The following is a 23,409-nucleotide window of genomic DNA, read 5'->3' as shown; positions in this document are numbered from 1 at the left end:
AAAAGAGGAAAGAGAAAGAGAGAGACACAGGGGTCGCGTCAACGGACATAGAAGCGATGTCTAGTTCTTTCCCTTCCCCCCCATCCTAGCCTCACCCCCGCGTGCGAAAAGTCAACGTTTTTCCGGCGGTCAATACGAGGAGAACCGAGCGACGACCGGGTGTCGGAAGGTTAGTAACTTGGTCAACGGTGAACGACCGGGAGTCTGCATCACGCCTGCGCCGTTACGCCGCTGACCCAGATGCGCGCAACGTGATTGCCGCTCGGCCGTTCTCGTCGATCCTCGCCGGCCGCTCTTAGGGGGCCCCGCGCGGCCGCCCCGCGGCTGACCCACATCGCTGTTACTACTGTTGGCCCTCACTACTTGCCGCGTGGACGGCGATGCGCGAGAACGTTTGTTCTTTTGCGCTTCTCGTTAAGCGATCTTCTCCGCGATTTTTTTTAGCATGTTAATCCCTTCCAATGTATATAAACGACACTTTAGAGATCAAGACACACTAGGATATAGAATACTAATATTTATGATAGACATTAATTTTTACAATACGTATCATATATGCCAATCATCTGTCATATAATAACGTAATGCACACTTTATTAAATAATCTATCCGGCTGTCATTGCAACTACTAACGGACTGCTATTGATTGATTGTAATTATTTCACATTCCGATTTTGCAATACTGAAACGTATATACAATTTTGTTTATATAAGAAAATCTTGCTGTACGGTTATAAATAGTATTTTTAATATTAAGCTGATTTCAAAGACAATATATTGATTCGGCAAATATTTAAATTTATATGACATTTACGTGGCGAATATGTTATTGTATTATCATATATACATTATAATATAATATCGGTTTTCTTTATTTTATTTAGTATTCGATATACTTGTTATTATTTTTCGATATACTTATACGAACAAATATATTAACTGCATCGATTGGAATCACATTCTTTTATTTGCAAGATATTTTTTGAAACAAAAAATAGCTTGGTAAATAGAGAAATAGAGAAAGAGAGAGAGAGAGAGAGAAAGAGATTATTTAATCTTTTCTTCATAATTAAGAATAAAGTAAAAATTATCCATGTGTAAACACACATTCTTGTTTCATATATAGCGGTATAGTTGAAATTTTCGACTTTCTCCAAAGTTTTCATTCTCAATGGTATCACTCTTTTGTATTTTTAATTAAAGCCGGAGAACAAAATATCTACAAAATATCTTTCTTTAGAAAAATTATCACACACAACTCTCTATATGTATATTAACATTCCAACATACAAACTATATAATGCATTAAGTTATGAAATAATCCCGTAGATTATCTCGCTGTTTTCACGGATTTTGCCCTTTTCGCGTTCTGCACCGCGGAATTCTCCAAGGTCTAACGTCTGCGCGACTTCATGGAGAACTTCGCGTTCTCCGATTTCGATCGGATCGCCAAATGCGACGTGAAAAGCCTTTTTGCGCTTCACCCTTTTGCAATAATTTCTGTGTGTCAAGGACTCGAATGTAATCTTCTTATATGTCGCTGCATCTTTAGGTTTATGCAAGAGAAAAGATAATCTTTTATTATTGTGATTTACTGTGCAGTTTTATTTCGTTGAGTAAAATCGAACATTGCGTCGACTTAATGAACGAACCTTCGAAAACTGAAGGTTACATACAAGATATCTCAAAGGAACAGTATAATGATAATAAAGTGACATTCTTTAACAAATTTTAAACAATCTTTTTCAATAAATTTTCTGACAAAAATTAAATTAAATTTTTTCAGAATTTTAATATTTTTAACATTAAATATTTTTAAAAAATTAAATAAAAATTAATAATTTTTAAGATAAAATATTTTTCATTAATAATTTGTTTCGTATTCTTTATTTTCAATTTGGAATAACTTTATATTTTGCTTTTACAGAGCTTTTATTATTATCTTACTCTGAATGTGATCAAATATCTGTGTCTTAAAATATCTATATCTTAAAATATCTTTTAAGATATAGCTTTATTGGAGAATACCCTATATACGAAATGTCAAAAGAGCTAATTGCAAGCTTTTTATTTTGTATTTTTATGCGATTCTAAAGTCACTTTCGTTTGCACGATAACATGAGCGATCCACGCGTGAGAGATGCGTGGTGAAATTTAGAAAGCACGCCCGCATCGACGTGCTTGCGACGATCCATGAGCACTTAATATTGGACACACAATCGAGATATTTAAATACATATTACATGTACATGAGCACGCAGGTGAGAGAATTATGTTGTCAAAGAGCCGTCCTTTTTATTGTCACAAATCAGATTACAATGAAGTAAATTAGTATTCACGCCCAATTTAGCTTCATTACGCAGAGATTAAATTAACAAAAATTGTGTTCTCTCTTTTTCTTTGCTTTCAAAAAAATAAACATTACTTTTCATTAAATACAATCGGGAACAATTTATTTTTAGGATACCTCCCGGCGTTATTTTCATATGGTCAATGATCCTTAATGAATCCATGCTGTGGATTGAAATAAAAATAAGAAAACAACTTTTCTCTGATAAAATGTAGCCAATTTTTGGAACAATGTTTCTCGGGAGAACATGGTATGAGAAATATTAAAGCATGTAAATAAATATTTTGACATACTATGATATAAGACAATATTGAAAAGATATTAATTTCAATTTCATATTACTATTTATTACAAACAGTATAGCCGAGTATTTTTTATATAGTAACAGTAACTGTGTCTTATTAATTTCAAATTTACAGAAATAAAATAAACTTGAAATAATATTATCTAATTTTTATTAATAAAAAATAAGGGAAATGCAATTATTTTATAATTTATTATTATGATAAATCATGATGATATAATCACAATATTTTTTCTAATTTTCATATTTTTGAATATTCTACTATGTATAAAATAAGCTATAAATAAGCTATAAATAATAACCAAGAGATTATCTTGTAAGATATAACAAATATAAACAAAAAATTAAAAAGATTGGAAATTACAACTTTATGCAATAAAATACATAATTGAGATGTATTCTAAGAAATATGTTACTAAATCTGCGATTGAATCATTCTATAATCGAGAAAAAGAAAGAACAAATAGAGACAAGACTGATCATCCTAAATCTGTTCGGGAGAAAAAAACGTAGTCAGTCGTTGCTCGACTGAGAATTGCGTAAGCGAGAGGCGCGTTTCGCGTTTCCGTCCCCTCAGAGAATACGTTTTTTTCCCTTTTTATACCGTACCGGATTATAGCTTCGTACTCCACTCGTGTCGCAACACGGCGGCCGCTGCGTCGTTGCAGCCTCGAGTAAAACGCGACTTTTGGTTCTGCGAAGAACGCGTGTTCACGGAACAGTCCTCGACGATTTCACATTCGCATCGCGATTCTGTGCGCAATAACGAGGTACGAGCGTCGTCGGCTATGTCAGTAATAGCTGGCAGCGAGCGTCATGTATGTATATATATGTTGTGTATGGCATACGTATAGGATTTTATTAAACACGTGATATTCCGGTATTTTCAATGAAGCGTCTCGAACTCGCGAGAAAAGGTCATAAATGATCTAGAAATGAAGTATATATCTAAAAGAAAACGAGAGAGAGAGAGAAAAGGGGTGGTTTTGATAAATTCATATTTTTGGTAACATCTATTGTAAAATTACTGATCCTGTTTTGCTGACAATGAATTGTAGATTTCATAAATTAATTTTTAAATTAATTAAATTAATTTTTCGCTTACGAAACAATTATATAATCTTCATAAATTTTGATATAAAATATATTTTTTATCCATCGATATAAATGTTCTTTATTTTGCAGTGTAAAAAAATTAGTCAATGTCTTAAAATCATATATCTCAATAAGTTCTCCGACCTATGACTTCTGTAAACTGTAAATTCTATGAGTAGTTTTTAAATGCATCTCTATTGTGTCATAAAGAAATATAAATAATAAATGTTAGATCATTTTGATAAATCAGGTTCACTTGCTTATGGATTGCTTATGGATTATCGCGTTCGTCACAAAACGAAGGTAATGCGCGGGTGAAATGCGCGATTGAATATTACGTGGCGGCAATGCAACGCTTCGCCTACGTCGTTTCTCACGTACCTACATACCTGCATCCACCCACGCGCCACTCGCGAACTCTCACGTTCTACGTTAGCCGCATCGTCCGTCGACCATCAGAGAATCCGGCACGCGAAAAAACTTCCGGAATGAATATGTTCTTTTGCACTTTTTCGGTCTATTAATAACTTCGTACTAGATCTCAGAACGACTAATACACGTATTTCCCCATATTTATATGCTACACTTCCTGCGCGATTTTTTATTTAGGCAATCAAAAATTTATTGCAGATATTGAATATGTAAGAAAAATTATTTATTTATAATTGCGATGTGCAAAATCAAATTTTGGAACGTGTCATAAGTTTAAGTAATAATGATATAATTGAAATTAAAATAGATACCTTATGTAATCTGATAACTGATAACAAATTGAAAGAATGTATTTTGGTCGTATTTTAAAAATTTAGTTTATTTTTTAAATAAATAATTTATGTTTAAAAAATTTATAAAGAGCTAAAAGAATTAAGACATATCTTATTGACGATTTCTTCATCGTCAAATGATTGTTCCGATTTTGTGCAAAGGTGTATGTGATTGTCGGGAAGCAGTCGATGACAGGGCTTATGCATTACGTGCAAATGTGTGGGCGTGCATCTGTAATCGATGTTGTAATTGGTCAACCGCGCGAACGTCTCTGACAGTGATATGATATGTATTACAACTCCAAACACTTTTCATCGTTAGATGAAACCTAATGTTACAAACAAGTGTTATAAGTCAGCAACGTTGTAAAATTGTAAACCATTGTTTTGTGTAAATTTTAAAACCAGTTATCTGCCATAAGGTAGTAACTTTTATAAAAAGATGATATCAAAAGCATGATAAAACTATATTAAATTATCACTATATTGAAAAGGTGTCATAAACGTTTAAATTTATATGAGCTCAAAATACGAGCTGTACAAAAGATGATTAAATTGAATTTAAATTAGTATTTTATAATGATGAATAAAGCCGAGCAATATTTTATACGAGAGGAAACATAATCGATGATGTTACACTTACAATATAAATAGTTTTCAAAGATAAAAATTTTTTATACGTTTATTTATTTAAATGTTGATGAATACAAAAATATCTCAGTGAAAATAGAAAACTTATGTGAAAATTTGACGTTTTGAAATTTAATATCTTAACCTGAATTGCTTGAAGAAATAGTATTTGTTAAATACGAAAATGTCGAGGATAAATTTATTCGAAAATGGTACATCGCACCGTTCTAGAGATATACTGTATGAGAAGTTGATCGAAACTCACAATCGATAAGATGTACGCGAATAAACGTACTTTAATATTGGTAGACGCCCTCGTTACCCGTAGAATGTAGGTTAACCACGAAGTTAAAAAAGCAGGGTGAGATATTTTATATATTCCGAAGAGCGTGCGCGTGGTGTTAACTTTTTAATATTATACTAGAATGCCGTAGAAATCGTGTTACACAATGTTCATTTCTACTTACTAATGCGCAAACGATTTTCATTTTCTTTAATAAGTTTTTTGATATGATATCATAAGTGTGTATGAGTTTTATTTATATATTATGAAAAGTAATAATAAAATTATAGATAAGTACATGCGCACCCGCGCGTGCACACATATGTTTCAAAAAATACATATCTTTTTATAGGATAATCGATATCGCGTAATATTAATATCAATTTATGACTTGTCACAATTTTTAGGTAAACATTTCCTATATATTCTATATATATATATATATATATATATATATATATAAAATACAAGAGAGAGAGAGAGAGAGAGAGAGAGAGAAAGAACGAGAGAAAAAGAGATGAGGTAGACATAATTCAATAATCTAATTGTGAATATAGTATCCACATAGAATCCACAAAATCAATAATTTAAATTAATCATTTAATCATTTAAATATTATAAAAATGTTAGAAGATTGTTCTTTTTTATTCTTATACGATATTACGGATTGTGTATTTATTTGTAAACACAATTTTTGAGAATTTTGACAAGTACAGATTCATCATTATTATATTAAATTATAGAGAACACTATTTGTGTGAAAATATTGGAAAAGATAATTTGAGAAACAGTAATAAATATCTAATATAAATATGAGACAAAAATGAGAAATCACTTGTATTTTTGTTAAGAGAGAGTTATTTCTGAGAGAAAAATAATTTTTATTGTCTGGAGCAGTAGTAAACATCGACGATATGTGCAGACATTAAATCGTGAGAACGTTCTCTAATAATTTTAATTATTAAAACTTAAAAAAAATTTTTCTGAAAGAGAAAATGTAAGAATTTGAAAAAAGTATAAGGGAAAGGAATACCTAACTACGTATAGAAATTTTTCTGAAAGAGAAAATGTAAGAATTTGAAAAAAGTATAAGAGAAAGGAATACCTAACTACGTATAGACAGATATGGAATTATCAGTAACATTATACTTATTTAAAGAAGAATAATTTTTTTACTTTTAAAGAACTTTCAAATTTTTCATCCAAATATTAATATAGCGGAACATTAAAGTGAGAATATAAAAGCGTCTTATTATCTGGAAATATGAGGCCAAGTGTCCTGGGGCTTTGAATTTATAAAGATCCAATGCCTAAAAAGCTCGTAATAGTTAATTTTTTTTTTTAATTATTAACAAGAGAAGAAAAGAGAGAGAAGGAGGGGCCTTCTCTCTCTAATTTAATAGATTTAATTTTCATGTTTAATAACAGTTTATATTCTCATAAAATTTTACCTTATGTTCGTAAATTAATTAAAATTTGTGATGGTATAAGGAACATAAAACTATGTCGAAGGGGGTACAGATAATTTTCTTAAAATCAAAATTAAAAACCATACTTTGCATATAATTGCAATTGAACGATCCACACACACACATTTCGAAATACGAAACCGGTACTGCGCCGAGGAGGATGGCCGAAGAGGATGATCGTGGTGCACACGTCGTGATCCTCATTATCAGCTCCGCGATGCACCTTTTTGGGAACCGCACTGATGCAGTGCGGGGCGTCGATCGGCATATCGGATAGAGAGGAGAGGCCGAAAGTCGGAGGAAAGTCGATGACGACGATGACGACGCGTATGCGTGTGCGAATGTGTGCGGTGCGTGAGGAGAGAGAACAAGAGAGAAGAGACAGGCGGAAAGTGGGACGGGGGACGACAAGCGCGCGCGAAGCGGCGAGGCGGCAGGGGTACAGCGAGAGGGTACTGCGAGGAGAGCTGCAGCGTGCGCGCATCGGCGCGCACTGCACAGTGCATGCACCTTCGAGAGGTGTGGGTGAGACGCGCGTGTGTGTTGGCGCGAGCGTGTAACTGGGTCGCGGGTTCGACAACTTCAGCCAAGGCTGCTCGCGCAGTGGTTCTCGAGCCTCTTCTCCTCGCAACAACGTTCGATTTTGTATCGAGCCGCCGACGACGACGTGTAACACAGCGAAAGCTGCGATGTTGTTATCGAGATGTAATGTCTTTTTTATTGCTACTGTTTGCGTTGCTCATAATTATTGAGTAAAGCGTAAAATTTACATTGTGTTGAAATATGAATTTTATATGAACTTTATGAATTTTGTATGGTTCTCTTACTAGTATGCTATTTTATATTACAAGGAAATGTGTAAGGAGATTGCAAGAAAAAATATAAAATAAAATTATATTTTTTTATATGAAAAATGTAAAGTTTTTGCATAAATAAAATGTAAAATGTAAAATTAATATTCAATAAAATATAAAATAAATTATTTTCATAATATGTGTTATATACATATAGCATTTTAATCTGCCATTTAATTCTCGATTAGTATTTATTATTTTCAATGTATGTGTGATCTCTTGAGGCAATAATTGATACCGTTTTGTATCATATAATAATATTAATTTAAAATGGAGATAAGAGGCATCATCATGCAATCTTCAAATAACACAACGAAACAATATCATATAAATAAATGTGCATTACCTATTTCAATGTGCAAGCGTATTGAGATAAATCTAAATCCTTTTAAACTACTATTAATCCTATTATAAATGTTAGCTTGATATTGCATTGTAATAATTATATATTAGTATATAAAATAATTGCATTATGATGACAATTATAATATATTGATTTAAAAGCTTCAAATATATCGTATTCGAGTAATGGTTTGATTTTCAAATACGGAGTTATCATTTGAATAATTAGATTCAGTATAGAATATGTCTCCTTAGTACGTTTCTTTACTCGCGCGCGAATCGACGAAGGAAATCGTGAGTCGCGCTAGGTTGCGAAATATTCTTGCACGTAGCCGAAGGCGAAAATGGCAGGTGTCATTGCGGTATAGCGGTGGAATTATGCGACAGGTATTACGCTACACTACATACTCTCCGTTTGGTTGCTCTATCTCTATCTTTTTTGGTTAGACGATAGTCATTTTTTTTTATCTACTTTAATCTTGTTGCGATAGATTTTTATTTCGACATATTCCGCATCTTTTATTTTTTGCACGTAAAGAGAAGAAAAATAAAAATGACATCCTTAATAGATTCTTTGTAAAAATGATCTTATTCTACTTATGCACATATACACGAATTGTGCTTTCTATTAATCAGAGATACTAAAAAAAATGAGAATATCTCAATTATCAAGACATTTGAGAACAATCGATGCTATTTTATAACTTGCAAGCAGAAGGCAGGAAATGTTGAACATGCATGTATATAGGATATTCGTTCTTTCACCTCCGAGTTATAGAACGACCGTTCTCGTTTCACAGTATTGATCTAATGTTGACTGTTAAAAAGCTGTGACACAATCAAAGACCTCAAAGCGTATTATTATTTGTATAATATTCAAACTTTAATTTAAATTTTCAATTTTTTTTTTAAACAAAGCCGGTTTAGATAGCGAAGATATCTAGCTGTCATAGATTATAGAATTTGCAGTTAAAAAATCTATCTCTCTATTTCTTTAATACCTTCTGAGTTCTGAATATCTATTAAAGTCAGAAATATCAAGCTGCATTCTGTACGATTTGAATTATCATGATGATCATGTTGAAATTACTATTCCATTTTCAGAGTGATTCGTATTATGACATTGGACATCGGTCGTGACAGGAGAGATTCAATGACATAATATCACTTGAGAATGGGAATTACCTTCGGAAAGATCAATGATCCACCAAGCGGTGCTTTCGCTAATCGTCATAATTATTGATAGGAACTTAGCGACGATAAACGATCGCGAGCTCTCTTTCTCTCTCTTTCTTGTTTTTTTTTATAGTACCGTTTAAAGTCTCCTTGCTACGCAACACCTTTGCTACGGCCCCGATAAAAAAGACAGTCACGTTGCGTAGTTTATACGTAAATAAGCGCCGGGACGAGATCCGACTATCATATTCACGCAGGATGCGATTACATAAACCAGCAGTCTTTCTCTCGAACCCCTCTACCATTCGCTTGTTCTTGTCCCCTTCTTTTTTTCCCCCCGTCTCTACTTATTTGAAATCTTTAAATAGAAACTTTATCGAATTAAGTAAATTACTTATTTTCAAAACTTATTTGTTAAATTTATTTTATTATACGATAAATTATTTTAATATCGCTAGTAGAATAATCAAAGGATCAGTATTAAAAATAATCGACCAAACTAGCACAAATTTTTACACTTGTTGTATACAAATTAGATTGTAAAGATTGTAATGCATCATATATTGGACAAACTAAAAGACATTTACGGACTCGTACGAATGAACATTTTAAAAATATTAAATTACATGAAACAAATCACTCTGTTATAAGTAGACATAAAATAAAATATGGACATGAATTCGATTGGACAAAACTCAACATATTACATAATGAGAAACATGTGCAAAAAAGAGAAATTGCGGAAATGTTTTACATTAAAAAATTTAAGAATACAATTAATCTTCAAAAGGACACGGAGAGCTTAAATAATATTTATGATAAAATAATAAAGGTCGTGTAACACATTTTCTAAGTTAATATAGTTAGTTATTGATAAAGTTTCATACTGACTTAACGTTCTTTCCTTTTAATGTTGACAACATGTGAGCAAATTTTTTATTTAACATGCTTACCTAAGATTTACATTTTATAACGTATGTACTCTTTTTATATCCAATTTAATCTATGCATATTACTATCTTTATTCAAACCGTTTAGAAATATAAGTTTAATTATTAATTGTATTATTTTAGTTTATACTTGAAAAGGACCACAACCATATGGTCGAAACGTCGTAACTTTTAATAAAGTGTAAAAATTTGTGCTAGTTTGGTCGATTATTTTTAATACTGATCCTTTTATTTTATTATATTATTTATGCTAAGATTTATATATTCTATTCATAGTTTTACTTTTCTCTCTCTTTTTCTCTTATTAGAGAAAAATAATTAATTTTCCTTTTTTCATTTTTGAATTATTCAAAATTAACTTAAAAAATATTTTATATTATTTTAATCTTAAATTTTTGCTATATATATATTTGAATATAATTGTGTTATCTGTATATATATAGTTTTATGTAATATATCATTACATGTTTTTATTTTTTTATTAATGCATGTAGCCAACGTAATTAGAGAGCATAAAAAATGCACCTTCTGTTTTTTATTACGCTTTAAATTTCGTTCCTATTTTTATTTTTTAGTGCGCAATTATTTTTTATCTACGCAAACACATTTATTTATCACTTTTATATTTTTTGTATATACGCATTTAATTCTTACCGAGTTTGGGTATGAAATCTTTCAATGAAAAGTCATATAAAATAGGCGATAAACTCTATCCTATTCTGCTTCTATTCTATTGTCGCTCTTTGTGGCGCGTGCAACACACAAGTACGCAGGCTTGAAAAATACGAAGTTGATGTGCTCGAGCGCGAAATCGCAACGACAATGCGCCGCGACGCGGACGTTGAGTAAACACGACGCTCCCCGGAATCGATTTCTCCACCCTGCGCAACCCCCGTTCCGCACCGTCCTCTCCGCGCTTCCGTTACAAGCATGCATCATCCGTCGTACAGCTGAAAGCGCAACCCATCCTCGCGATCGGACTTTTGCTGCGGTGAAAAGTGCGTGTTAACTGTTTAGGAAATTGAACCCCCCCTTCTCAACAAAGTTATATCTATAAAAGAGAACACAAACTCCCAATTCATTAGAAATGAATTGCAAACACTTTGATATATAGCGCTTTGTTTTGTGTTTGATTTTTATCTCATTTTAATTAAACCGCGATGTGTACTATGGAAATGTAATTTTTGTTGAAAAAATAAATAAATATATTATATATTATATCAATATAATTTTTCTACTTTTAATTATATAAACATTGCAAAGAGATATAAAGTATATTTTCTGAATTATTATTGTAGCTTTAATAATTTCAATTTTTTGTATTTTGCGTTGAATTCAATTTTATAAAGCATATTCCCTTATTTTTTAAAAATGTTTTTGATATTGAGAGAATTTTTACGGAATGATCGAGATATTCTGTCAATATTTGTTTGTGCCATTATTATACTCTTCTAATATAATATTTCAGAAAGAGAAACTTTATCTATTTTAATATATTCTAGAATTTCTTGTTTTAGAATTTCTACAATCGCGTAAACGGACGAAGTCGATCGATTTCTCAATCTTATGGGGTATTTAAAGCTCTGCCCTGCCCTGCCCTGCTCTGCTTCCGTTCCCCGGCCCCTCTTTCCTTTCCTTTTACAGTCCCAGCAACCCTCTCTGCAAAAGCGATCGTGCCTCCCTCTTGCAGTATGCGTGTGTGTGTATATATGTGTGTGTATTACATCAAATGTAAGATTTACATCAAACTTCAACAGCGTTTTCTCCAAAGAATTCCGAGAGAATGTTTCTTTAGCGAAAGTTTGTGTCAAGCTTATCTTTTCTCATAAACAATTATGAGTCTTTATAAATAAGTTTGAAATATAATCACACAATAGAAGATCATAAACTTTTGATCTCTGAAAAAATTATATTTAATTACTAAAATTATAGCTAAAAAAAAAAAAAAAATTATATATTTTTTTATTCAAACTTTTAAAGTTTACTTTAATTAAATTTTTTCAACATTACAGTATTGATGTTTCTTAACACAAAAAGAAGAATTATATCATACAATAATTTTTTATAATCTCATCAGCATTTTAAAATTAAATGTTTCAAATTTGATTTATTTGAAAAAAGCGATATTGCTAAAGAAATCATTTATGTAAAGTATTCGGTACACAATCGATCTCGATTTTTTCGATGCTCTACTGGAGATAGATCGGCGATCAGTTGCAAGGACACTACTAACAAGCCTAATGATACAACGCTCGCATAGGTATGTTCGAACAGATAGGTCTAAATCGGTAACGATGCCGACGAGCCAAGATGCTCGCAATGTTGTCCTACATCCGATCGCGTCGTAGCACACTGAGACCGTGCAGTCGATCGATGATCTTCCCTTTTCTGTGCTCCCCTTTCTCGCCCTTAATCGATATCAAGAGGACTCCCATTTATGAGAGCATTTAGCGGAATAATTTCAAGCGGAGCATATATATTTTCATTACGTAATATATATTATTACCTGGACTTTGCGCGCGCATAGATATCTGTAGATTCCTTTTAATAAATTACCGCTATATTTCTCTGCGCTTAATGACCGATGAAAAAATCGTAAAGGAACAATACAAAATGTAATCTTGGATTTTACTCCGATCCGCGTAATACCGATCTTGTTATAGAGTCTCATAATGCACATGTAAAAGTGGCCATCGAAAGCTGCCGCGATATCGGGATATCCCGCTTTAAGGAGCTTCACGCTTACTCCCAAGGCGCATGCACGTCGTTCCGTAACTTCCTTTTCGAGGATCTCGAGACTCGTCGACGCATTATACCAGTGATTCCCCACATTTTCAACGCACGACAGCACAGGAAGTAAAAACTACACTGAACTCGTTCATGTCTCTCAAGGCACATTACCGGGCTTTTTCCATATCATATTCTACGATTTGCAAGCTTTCGCAAAATTTCTACAAGCTTTGCTATAAAGTTACAATTTTCAGTAAGTGGATTGCTCCTAGGATTGTTGATTTTTCGCCATTCTTGAATCTTAGAATATTTTGAGAATATTTGAGAAGACAATATACAAACAAAAATAAGATAGTTCTCTCTTTCTGAAATAATTCACTATATTACATTTTTGTTTTATCATTATGATAATGCATTGCACAAATTAAATATAAACAAAAATGTTAAAAAGAATATGGAAATACTTAATGTGGAAAATTAAACTAGAAATTTGTAATAGAATTTAAATGCGCATTTGCTCAGTCTTTATAAAAAAAAATTTTAATTTTTAATTGAGTATTCTTTCCGGAAACAAATATCAATACCAATTCGTAAGAAGCTAAATTAAGAATCAGCAATATTTTCTCTCGCCCTTATCGTCTCATCATATTTACGAAAAGCCGGCGCTATTCACGAGCTGGAGATTCTTGCACTCCATTAACACAGAGCGTTTGCATCGACGAGCCGGAAAGCCTCGTCTCTCTCTCTCGTCACAGCGAGTGGGAGATATTACAAAACGGCAGTAGAGCATTGTTTTACATCTCCTCCTGCTCCTCCCTGTCCCTCTCGTCTCGTTTCCCTCTTTACCCCGCCTTTTATCTCCCAGCGAGAAGAGAAACGCTCGTGCTTTCGGACGATGCGGAAACGATGCACGTGCGAGCGTATCGACGTTTCGCCGTCGCCGATGACGGTGGCGGCGGCGGTGGAGGCGGCGGCGGCATCGTCGTCGTCGTCGTCGTCGTCGTCGTCGACGTCGACACGACGAGAAGCGCCCGTCGGTTGCACGGCCGTGCAACTATCGATCTGGGAACCCACGCTTCCGTTCCTCCTCCGTCCTCTGCCTTCAACGCCGACGCCACCACCACTACCATCACTATCCACCACCAACACCATCACCACCACTACCACCCTACCTCCCGTAACTGCAGCCGCAGCTGCAGTAGCAGTGACGGTAACAACTACATCGGCGATTTCGCGAGTAACCATCTCACTTTTCTTTATTTGTATATTCATTTGTATATGTGTATATTATATTATTTAAGCGTCTCGTTTTATGTTTAATTATACGTATATTAATTTAAAATTGCATGCACAACTTGGTGCTTAAATATAGTAATTTAAAGTAAAGTTTCTTGAAAGAAACCGCGATAGATTTTATGCTACAGCGTAAGAGAGAGAAATAGACTTTATATGATTACAACGTTAAATTAATTTTTTTCTACCAGATTATGTAATACAATAATTCTAATCTTGTCTTTTATTTGCTAGTATTAATTAATTGTTCGTGTCATTATAGTTGGAAATATGGATAAATAATGATAAAGCATGAAATTATATTAATACACATAAAGATAATAAAAAAGGGAAGAAAGATAGCTAATTGTTGAGCAATTTTCGTTACTGCGTTATTACAGTTAGTTTATGGATAACTCATTCTTTTATTTTCATTTTCCATTAAGATTTCTCACTAACAATTATTTATATTATTTATTTTCCAAATGTAGTTAAATTACTTAGCTCTCTTATCAACGATTTTAACGTTACTTTTAAGTATATTGAGAGAAAAGAAAGCTGTGCACAGATTTATCTTATAAATAAATCTTTCAGATGTTTTACGCGCGCGAATCTGAAAGAAAATTCAGATGTATAACGTAATACGAATAAAATATTAAATGGTGCTTACATAAAATAAACAAGAAAATATTTCGCCGTAAATCGGTTATAAGAACATAAGGAATATTATGTATCGAGAATGCACTTTGCACGACGATGGTGCATAGAAATAAATTCCATTGCGCCGTTCCAGGAATAAATTAGTCCATGATATTCTATTAGCAGAGCGGCGTACAAATTCAAATAATAATGGTGAGCGATGCTCACGCGTAGCCGATTAACTTTCGCATCGCGAACGAATTATCGCCGCGTTATTACGAGATAAAACGCGCAACGAGGCATCCGAGTACTTGCAATATAAGATAACTGCTGTAAACAACTTTCAATCAGAAGAATGCATTCTTTATTTTTTTCGCTGTCAATTTTATCCCTTTCGCCTATTTCGTAATGCATTTTCATCCTCGTGTTATTTCGCTTTTTACTGTCTTTTGATCGAGAGATTAACTAATTGACGATTTGTTTATGTACATACTAATTAATTAACGTACGCGCCTACACTCTCTGCCTCAGTGTAATTATTAGGTCAAGGAGATAATTACAACTTTTAAATAAATGAAATAATATGTGAATATATTATATGTATATAATGGATATATTGCCAATGATAATATTATCATTTTTAATGATTTCGTGATAATCTGGTATTAAATGTTTACTTATTATTCAGTAATAATTTTATAATAATTTTATTTTATAAATTAAGAAATCAATGCTCCGTCAATATTCCATTTATTTAAATTTTAATTGGTCTGTCTTTGTGCTCTTATTAGACGATTCCAAAGTAATCAAAAGAATTATATGCTTTGAACGTCTTATACTATATAGCCATTATTCTTCGCATTTGCATCTCTCTTTCTCTGCTCGTTTTTTTTTTTTTTTTTTGCATTTCTATATGACTTATCATAGTTTATTACCACGCTTTAGTCATGTAAATATCCTACTTATAGCTCTCAAGGGGCTTGTCCCAGATTTCACATAAAACTGCCGTCAATCTATTTGTCTAACCCTTTGCGGAGACGATGGCGTTACATTGAAATTCCCAACAACGCGAAAAGGAAAAGTTGGAGGACGCTTTTGCCATTTCGACGAAGTCGACGTGACGAGTCGCGTTGTGAGACATTGATGACAACGACAACGAACTTTCGATCGACTTCGTCGTCGGGCATCGGCCAGGATATTTTTTCGCAGGTGAAAGCTATGGCCACGTGAGATATACTCATGCGGTGAACGGTGGCGCGCGTTTTCGGAGCGGACGAACCGGTTCGAAGGTTCTTCGTTGCGAAACCAATGCAAGCCGTCGTCGTTTCGCCGTGATCGCTCATTTCGCGCGTCATCGTCTTAATCATTTGAGGAATCAAATAAATATCAAAATACTTGTCAAAAAGAAAAATTTCTTTCTTAAACACCTGAATAAATATATATCCGGCGCTAATAAGTCTTTCATAAAAAATGATATAGGAAATATTGCGAGAAGATAAAATATGAAGGATCTGAATATTATATCATATTTTAGTTGCAATATATTTGCACTATTTATAATGTATAATATTGTATAAGTGCTTATTAATTATTAAATGGTTAATTTATTTGAGATAATAATTTATATTGAATACAAGATATGTATTTCCGCAACCTCCATATTCAGATTAAAAGTATGATAAATCTATAAATAGTATTAGTTTATTATTAAGTTATAATTCAATGCAATATAAAAAATTAAAAAAAATAATTTTTGCTATTTATCTTGATAAGAAATTTTCTAATTAATTGATAATTTTTCTTGCTTTACGATCTATGTCGATTAAACATGTATTAATTTGAATAGTATAATGATTCTTATCAAATACGGTTAAGTTTTTAAAAATATTAGAAACATTTGATTTACTACATTAAAGTTTTTTATACGACACAATTGTAATCTTTTATGCAACATAATCAAGAGTTAAAACCTCACAATTAAAACTAATTAATAAAAAAAATCTTTTAAGATTATAATTTATATAATTTATTGAAAGTAATATTATTCTTTTTATCATATTACGATATTAAATCTTTAATTAAAAAAAAATATCTATAGGGATGAACTTTAAATGTACATACACAATTGATTTTCTATACTTTGTTAAGGATTATAAATAATCTTTAAAAATGATATTAAATATTATAAATAGTTTTCCGTTAAAAGTGATAAAAAGCTTCAATTTAGTTTAGCACATTTCTCGCGGATTATTTTAAATTCTCCGCATTTGATGTCAACTCTGATCAATTTAAAGTACATTTTTTAATATTTTCAGAGTATATCTTTCTTTAAAATGTCAAACTACCAAAATAATTCATATCTCATTAAAAATGTAAATATATTATTATATTTTAACACACACATAAAAGTTAAAAAATTATTTAGAAAGTCATTTAAAATATATGCTAAATATTTATTATAAATATAGAAAATAGTAATAGAGATTATAACGTAATACAATTTTTCATAAAAAAAACTGTTTAAAACAGTTATAAATCAAAGATGATGTGAAGAATCTAATAAGGGATATGTGTGTAATATTATATTTTGATATATATATATATATATATATGCAACGGATATATTTGTATTCTTATTAGAGATTATCTTTCGATGGAGATAATCGCATTATTGTATCAATTATTATCAATATAATTACCATTGGCAATACGCAATATAATTCAGTGACAATATATACAATACATGCGGTTTAAAGGTTTTGAGGGGTTACGAAACCAGTGCTCTATCGTTATCGATATCCGCCTGATTTATACATCTGTCTATTATTATCCTGTATATTAATACTATGACACACAAATTGTAGCTTTTTTGGAAATCTATAAAACAAAAAATAGGTTAACTAAACTAGTAATATTTTAGCAATTAACACGACAAAGTTAACATTAACACCAAAGATGTTAATAAATGCCTGTAAAAACAACATTTGCATTTTCTCATAATTATTTTTTCTCTTTAAATATTTTATATCAAATTTAATTTGTAACTTCAATATTTGCAATATTTTGGAGAAAGCCAATTTAAAAAAATGTCACGATTGTTCGTGCACATGTATAAAAGATTATTGCATCGATATAAAGAAGAGTTCTAAAAAAAATAAAGAGAGAAATAATTTTGTATCTATATTACAAGTTGTCCGAAGACGTGTGGAAGTGATTTTATGATATCGCGCCTCGCGGTCGTCCCGAATACGAATACTCGATCGAAACGCACGATGCCGAGCGAATTATGCAAAGCGAAAGTACCCACGTAAGAACGGGTTGCGCAAAACCCCGTAAGAAGAATACCCGTATGAGGCCGGCTCTGGTAATATCGTATTTGCGAAGAGGACGCGGGAGTAAGTCTCCTGTCGACAGATTTGCGCCGCCCCCTTAAATAGATTTGTTCAAGATTTATCATCTGTCAATCTTACGAGTAAAATACGACTCGAGCGAAAGATGTATAAGAGTAACCTACTTTTGTAATTATTTTAAGGAAAACTAATATTACTTAAGCATTTTGAAAATTTATTTTCACGTTAATTACTCCTGGTTTATTCTCAATGCAAAACTGCTTCATGCCACAGCAATAATTATAAATTAATTACAACCTATACTGATGCTATAACATATCATAATACGCAGCATATTAAATTAATATGTTAAATTAATATACCATATATTATATTATGTTAATGTATTGCTATTATAAATGTCTGTATCTTCTTCTCTGCCTCACTTTTCTTTCTATATGCTTCAGCAAATACATTTGTAAAAAATTAGTAAAATTAATTTATTGAATATTTTCTTCTATCAATTTTTACATGAGAAAAATTTACTTTATATTTACATAGTTAAATAATAAAAGAAAACATAATTGCAACGTTTCGACTCTGATCAAAATTCTTAATAATGTAACAATATGCGTATCGAATGTCGATTACGATAAAGATGACAGCTGTATCGATATATATGTTTAAACCGAGCATTTGCACTCGCACCGTTTGTAATTAATGACAATTAATAAAGCAAAATATGTGTATGTATGTGTAAAATCTTACTCTTATTATAATATTAAACAAAATATATCGTACTTTTAAAATTCTGCACTGTATCTATTGTTTTTATATTTATCCTATTAATTCGTTTTTGGAAACAAGAATTGTGCATCACAGATTAATTTAACTATTATTAAACGAGTGAGTCACTTCATGTTATAATAAAAATTAGTATGCTAATTAATTCACGAGAGGTAATATTTGGTATTGATTATACGTTGTGTATGAGTGGATATTAAAAACATAAGCGAACAATCCGAGCACAAATGGATATGCCAAAGAGATGTGTAACGAGAGATTTATTACAACGTTCGGCGCACGCATGATTAATGGGATTTTATAATTCACATTGAATGGCGATCAGAGATCGCGTTCTATTTCGTCATGTAGATGATATATGAGTATAAAGGGTTAAAGATCGAGTATTCCAATATCTCAATATGCCTCAATCTCTCTTTGCCTCGATGAAATTTTAAGATCTAGAAATTCAAATGTCCGAGAATATATCAGGACTAAAATATTCAAGACTTGGATCTCTTAAGAGGATGAATAAATGCTCACCATTTCAAATAATCTAATAATTACCTATTTTCATGCGATTTTATATCTTCTTATAATTAAATATGCATAAAAAAGCAATCCACTAAGATTAACAGCCGTCGATATCTCTCGATTGCAGCTAATTTCTACTTAGCGGGTCGTTATTCTCATCTAAATTATCTTATTTATAATGAATTAATAGGAAAAGGGAATATTAAATTGATCAGTTTAGCAATCGATTAATCCGATTAATCGGTTTGAGAAATTTTATAAGTTGGACCATCTTTGAAATAAATCGAGTATCGTTCTCTCGCGATCGAGTTCTTTACCTTTTATGCTCCCCGACGAGGTGTGCGGCGTCTGGGGCGCGTGCGAGGTCAACGGCAACGGCGAGCCCGAGGAGGTCGCGGAGTGTTCCAGCTTGGAACTCACCGCGCTCCACATCTCGAACATGTTGAACGCCGTGGTGACGGTGTCGCGGTCTGACGTTTGCCAGGCTGATGCCCTGCTGAATCACCGGGCGCCCTTCGCCGGCCCGATGTAACATTCGCGGCCGCGTAACCGCGTTTAAATCCCCTGAAGATTCTTTTCGCTCCCGTCAGGGCCGATGCACCACTGCTCTTTAAAGGACACTCTGTCTGCTATGGTGCGACACTCGCGTATATTAGTACTTTGTCGATTCACCAGTTATGTGAAGTTCGTATATTTCCGTTCTTTTCTTTATTCTGTTTTTTTTTCTTCTTCTTCTTCTTGTTCCTCCCCTTCCTTCTCCGCCTCTTCCACGCCACCCCAACGACGGTGCAACGTGACACGATTTATTGCGCTATTTATTACCACTCACCCCCTTGATCGACGTAAAAGTCGTCGTTGTTGTCGTTGGCTTAATGATCGCACCGATGGTGCTTACTCTTAGTCGCCCCGAAGTCGCAGCACGCCGAGTCGAGTACTCGTCGTAGTCGTTAATGTCGTTGCGCTCACTTTGTTTGCTGTTATCGCGGTTGTTGGCGCGTTTTCCGTAACCGTTGTCCACGTAACCGTCGCTGCTGTCATCGGGAATCGCGCGAGCTCCCGACGACGTGACATGGCTTCGTCGAACTTCCCTTCTAGTTCTCGATCTGGAAGGAAGTTGTTATCGCACCGATCATGCGAGAGTTGTCATACATATGACGTTTGTTGTCTTACATTCTCTTTGTGAAACTGATTTAATTGCTAAATGTAATGAACATTTTTAGGAGACTAAAAATATTTGTTGAATCTTTACTGCATTACGTGTTATATATAAATTTTCTACGCGCAAAAACTTAATTCAAATAAAACTTAAAAATCTCTGATTTTTATTAATCTATATTATGACGTGTTGTACGTGATCACTTCAATATTTTATCGAATTTATTTCTTAATAAAAAGAATAGAATTCGAAAAGAATATATTTTAAAAAGAATATAATTTTATATATATTTAGATTAAACCAGTATATATAACTAAATCTCTTTCTCTCTGTTGCAAATCTCTGATTTAATGTAACTTCATATATTTTTTCAATTTCAATAAGTGTATGAGGAAAGTGAAAGAGGATTGAAAACGTCAAATATAAGATTAACTCATGCTTGATCGGATACAACTTCCATCGAATCGTTTCGTGCTACTTCATTCGGACGGAGGAAGATTAAAATTTTGCCAGACAGTGAATTAATATTAGAATTAAGAAAACAAAATTCTCAAGACGAGAAACTTGCGACAAATTACAAACGAGACAAACGAGACAAAAAACAAATCGTAGAGAAATTACCAATGCAAAATCTAAATTGTAAGACATTTATGTAATCTTTTCGAAAGTTCTCGGATCAACTTTCTAAAATGGCAACAAAAATCGCTCTTATAATATGCAATTTATAGACGCTAAATAAAATATAATAATAGTAAAGTGTACGAAAAAGCCAAATTTTATTTATATATAAAATAAATTCAAACTTTTAATTTATTTCCTAAACGAAAAGTTTTCAAGAATTTGAAACAAATGTTTTAGTCAAAAAGCTTGAAGAAATCAATATATACATGAAAAATACACATTATTACGCGTTCATAAATTAAAGATTGCAAGTATTTGTCTACAAAAATCCGTAAAGGATAAAAATAGCTCTCAAATAAAACCCGTTTAAATAGAATAGTTTAAGATTAAAAAAAGTAAAGAATTAAAATGGCAAGTGTATATAAAACCTGACGACACGTCATTAATCCTGAACGATTGATCTCTGGCCGACGCGAAAAAGCGACCGACTCCTGGCGCATCGATCCTGCATTTCCATGTAGCGTGATGGTTCCCCTTTAATATCAACCGCGTTGCAAGTAGCGGAGAGCTCGCGCCGAGGGGAACCGCGCTTCGCTATCGAGCGAAGCTCGGCGACCACCGGCCGAGCTTTGCGAGCCTGTTTCCCGACCACCCATCTATACAGGGTGTCCGAAAAAAATATATACGCCGATCGTACAGCAAAATCAAGAGATTGATTCCTGACTTTATTCAACTTTTGCTTATGCAATTTAAATTTGATGCAGTTCTATTTAAATTAAATTAAAATTTCGATAGCTGTGCAAGATGTAGATCTTTGATCTATTGAAAGAATATAGCAGTTTATACATTCTAAATTTAATGTTTAATTTTGTACAACAATTTCAGAAAGAAATGGTAGATTAAAATAAAATATCTAAATATTAAAATTGTAAAAATCAAATTTTTAAGAGATATATCTAATACTATGCACAGATTTAAAAGACTCATTATTAATTGATGATGTAAGTATGATAAAGAATTAAAAAATTTGAGTATCTAAAAAATCAAAGAGATCTACATATAAATAAACAAATAGCATTCATTTAAATTAGAAAGAGATATTAATATTATTATTTGAAGTTCAGTTAAGAGAGAATTCTCTCTCTCTCTCTCGGTTTACAATCGTTTGGGAAACGCTGCTCTCAAGAATACTGAAATCACCGTTATATATGAACGTGGTGGATGTACGTTGACCACAATAAAAGGAGAAAATTGCGAGGGAAGAGGAAGGAAGGAGGAAAGTACAAGAGATAGAGGGAAAGAGGAAGAGGGCTCGCGGTACCGTGCGTACGGTTTATGTTCCCACTAGCCTACTGACTCGATGTTCTCTCTCAATCTCTATCCTCTTCGTTCTATCTTTCCTTCGCTTTAGATCTAGCGCATATCTTCGATCAGAAGATCGCGTTGTCCGATCTATCGCAAAGGGCAACCGTGTCTAAACTACTTTTAATTAATCCGACTTATTTGTATAAGTTGATCGTAATAGTTGAATCAATAATGAATCTTGTTCTAATCAATTTTTATTTTAATTCAAGATTAAATTGTTATGATCAAATTAAATGATCAAAATTAAAATTACAAATAAATTTTTAATTTTAACTTTAATATAATAAATGTTATTATACAATATTTTATATTTAATACATATAAAAATCAATTTTAATTTGCTTTGTATATTTTCTGTGGTTTTTTTATCTGCATAATAAGTAAAATAGATAAAAAATCTGCGCATAATAAGTAAAATAGATAAAATATAACGATGCATAAATTTATGATGAAATTAGAACAAGTTGAAACCTAATTGAATATTTTTTTCGATATTTTACAGACTATTATTATTATTATTAATGCTATTATTGTCAATATTATTGTTACTAAAATATAATTTACATCTATATTACAATTATAGTCTTCTTTTCAATAATACAAAAAAAAATAATATCGCGATATTAAATAAATAAAATAAATAAAACGAGATAAAAATGATATTATTTTCATTCAGTTGTCGCACATACTAATGATAAGTTTTAAATATTATCTTAGAACTTTCTGTGCAACATATACATATATAAAGTCTAAAAGTCGGTGA

General features: G+C 32.3%; 1 protein-coding gene across 8 annotated transcripts in view; it reads right to left on the bottom strand.

Moving 5' to 3' along the window:
* Positions 1 to 23,409, bottom strand: part of Hr3 (nuclear hormone receptor 3 ROR-beta) — a 99,850-nt gene that overhangs the window by 36,916 nt on the left and 39,525 nt on the right. For 2 of the 8 annotated variants that reach the window (XM_083054367.1, XM_083054376.1), the window contains exon 2: positions 19,822 to 20,607. The exons of the other annotated variants lie outside the window; for them this stretch is intronic. In XM_083054367.1, the coding sequence (XP_082910493.1) occupies positions 19,822 to 19,945 (124 nt within the window). In that variant the 5' untranslated portion in view covers positions 19,946 to 20,607. The remainder of the gene's footprint in view (positions 1 to 19,821; positions 20,608 to 23,409) is intronic. 8 annotated transcript variants of the gene reach the window in all.

This window comes from Prenolepis imparis, unplaced genomic scaffold (genome assembly GCF_030444845.1).
Source record: "Prenolepis imparis isolate NDT839.2.m4 unplaced genomic scaffold, iyPreImpa1.0 SCAF_1, whole genome shotgun sequence".
Lineage (NCBI taxonomy): Eukaryota > Metazoa > Arthropoda > Insecta > Hymenoptera > Formicidae > Prenolepis > Prenolepis imparis.
The sequence above is the reverse complement of the archived record's forward strand: the minus strand, read 5'-3'. Positions and strand labels throughout refer to the sequence as shown.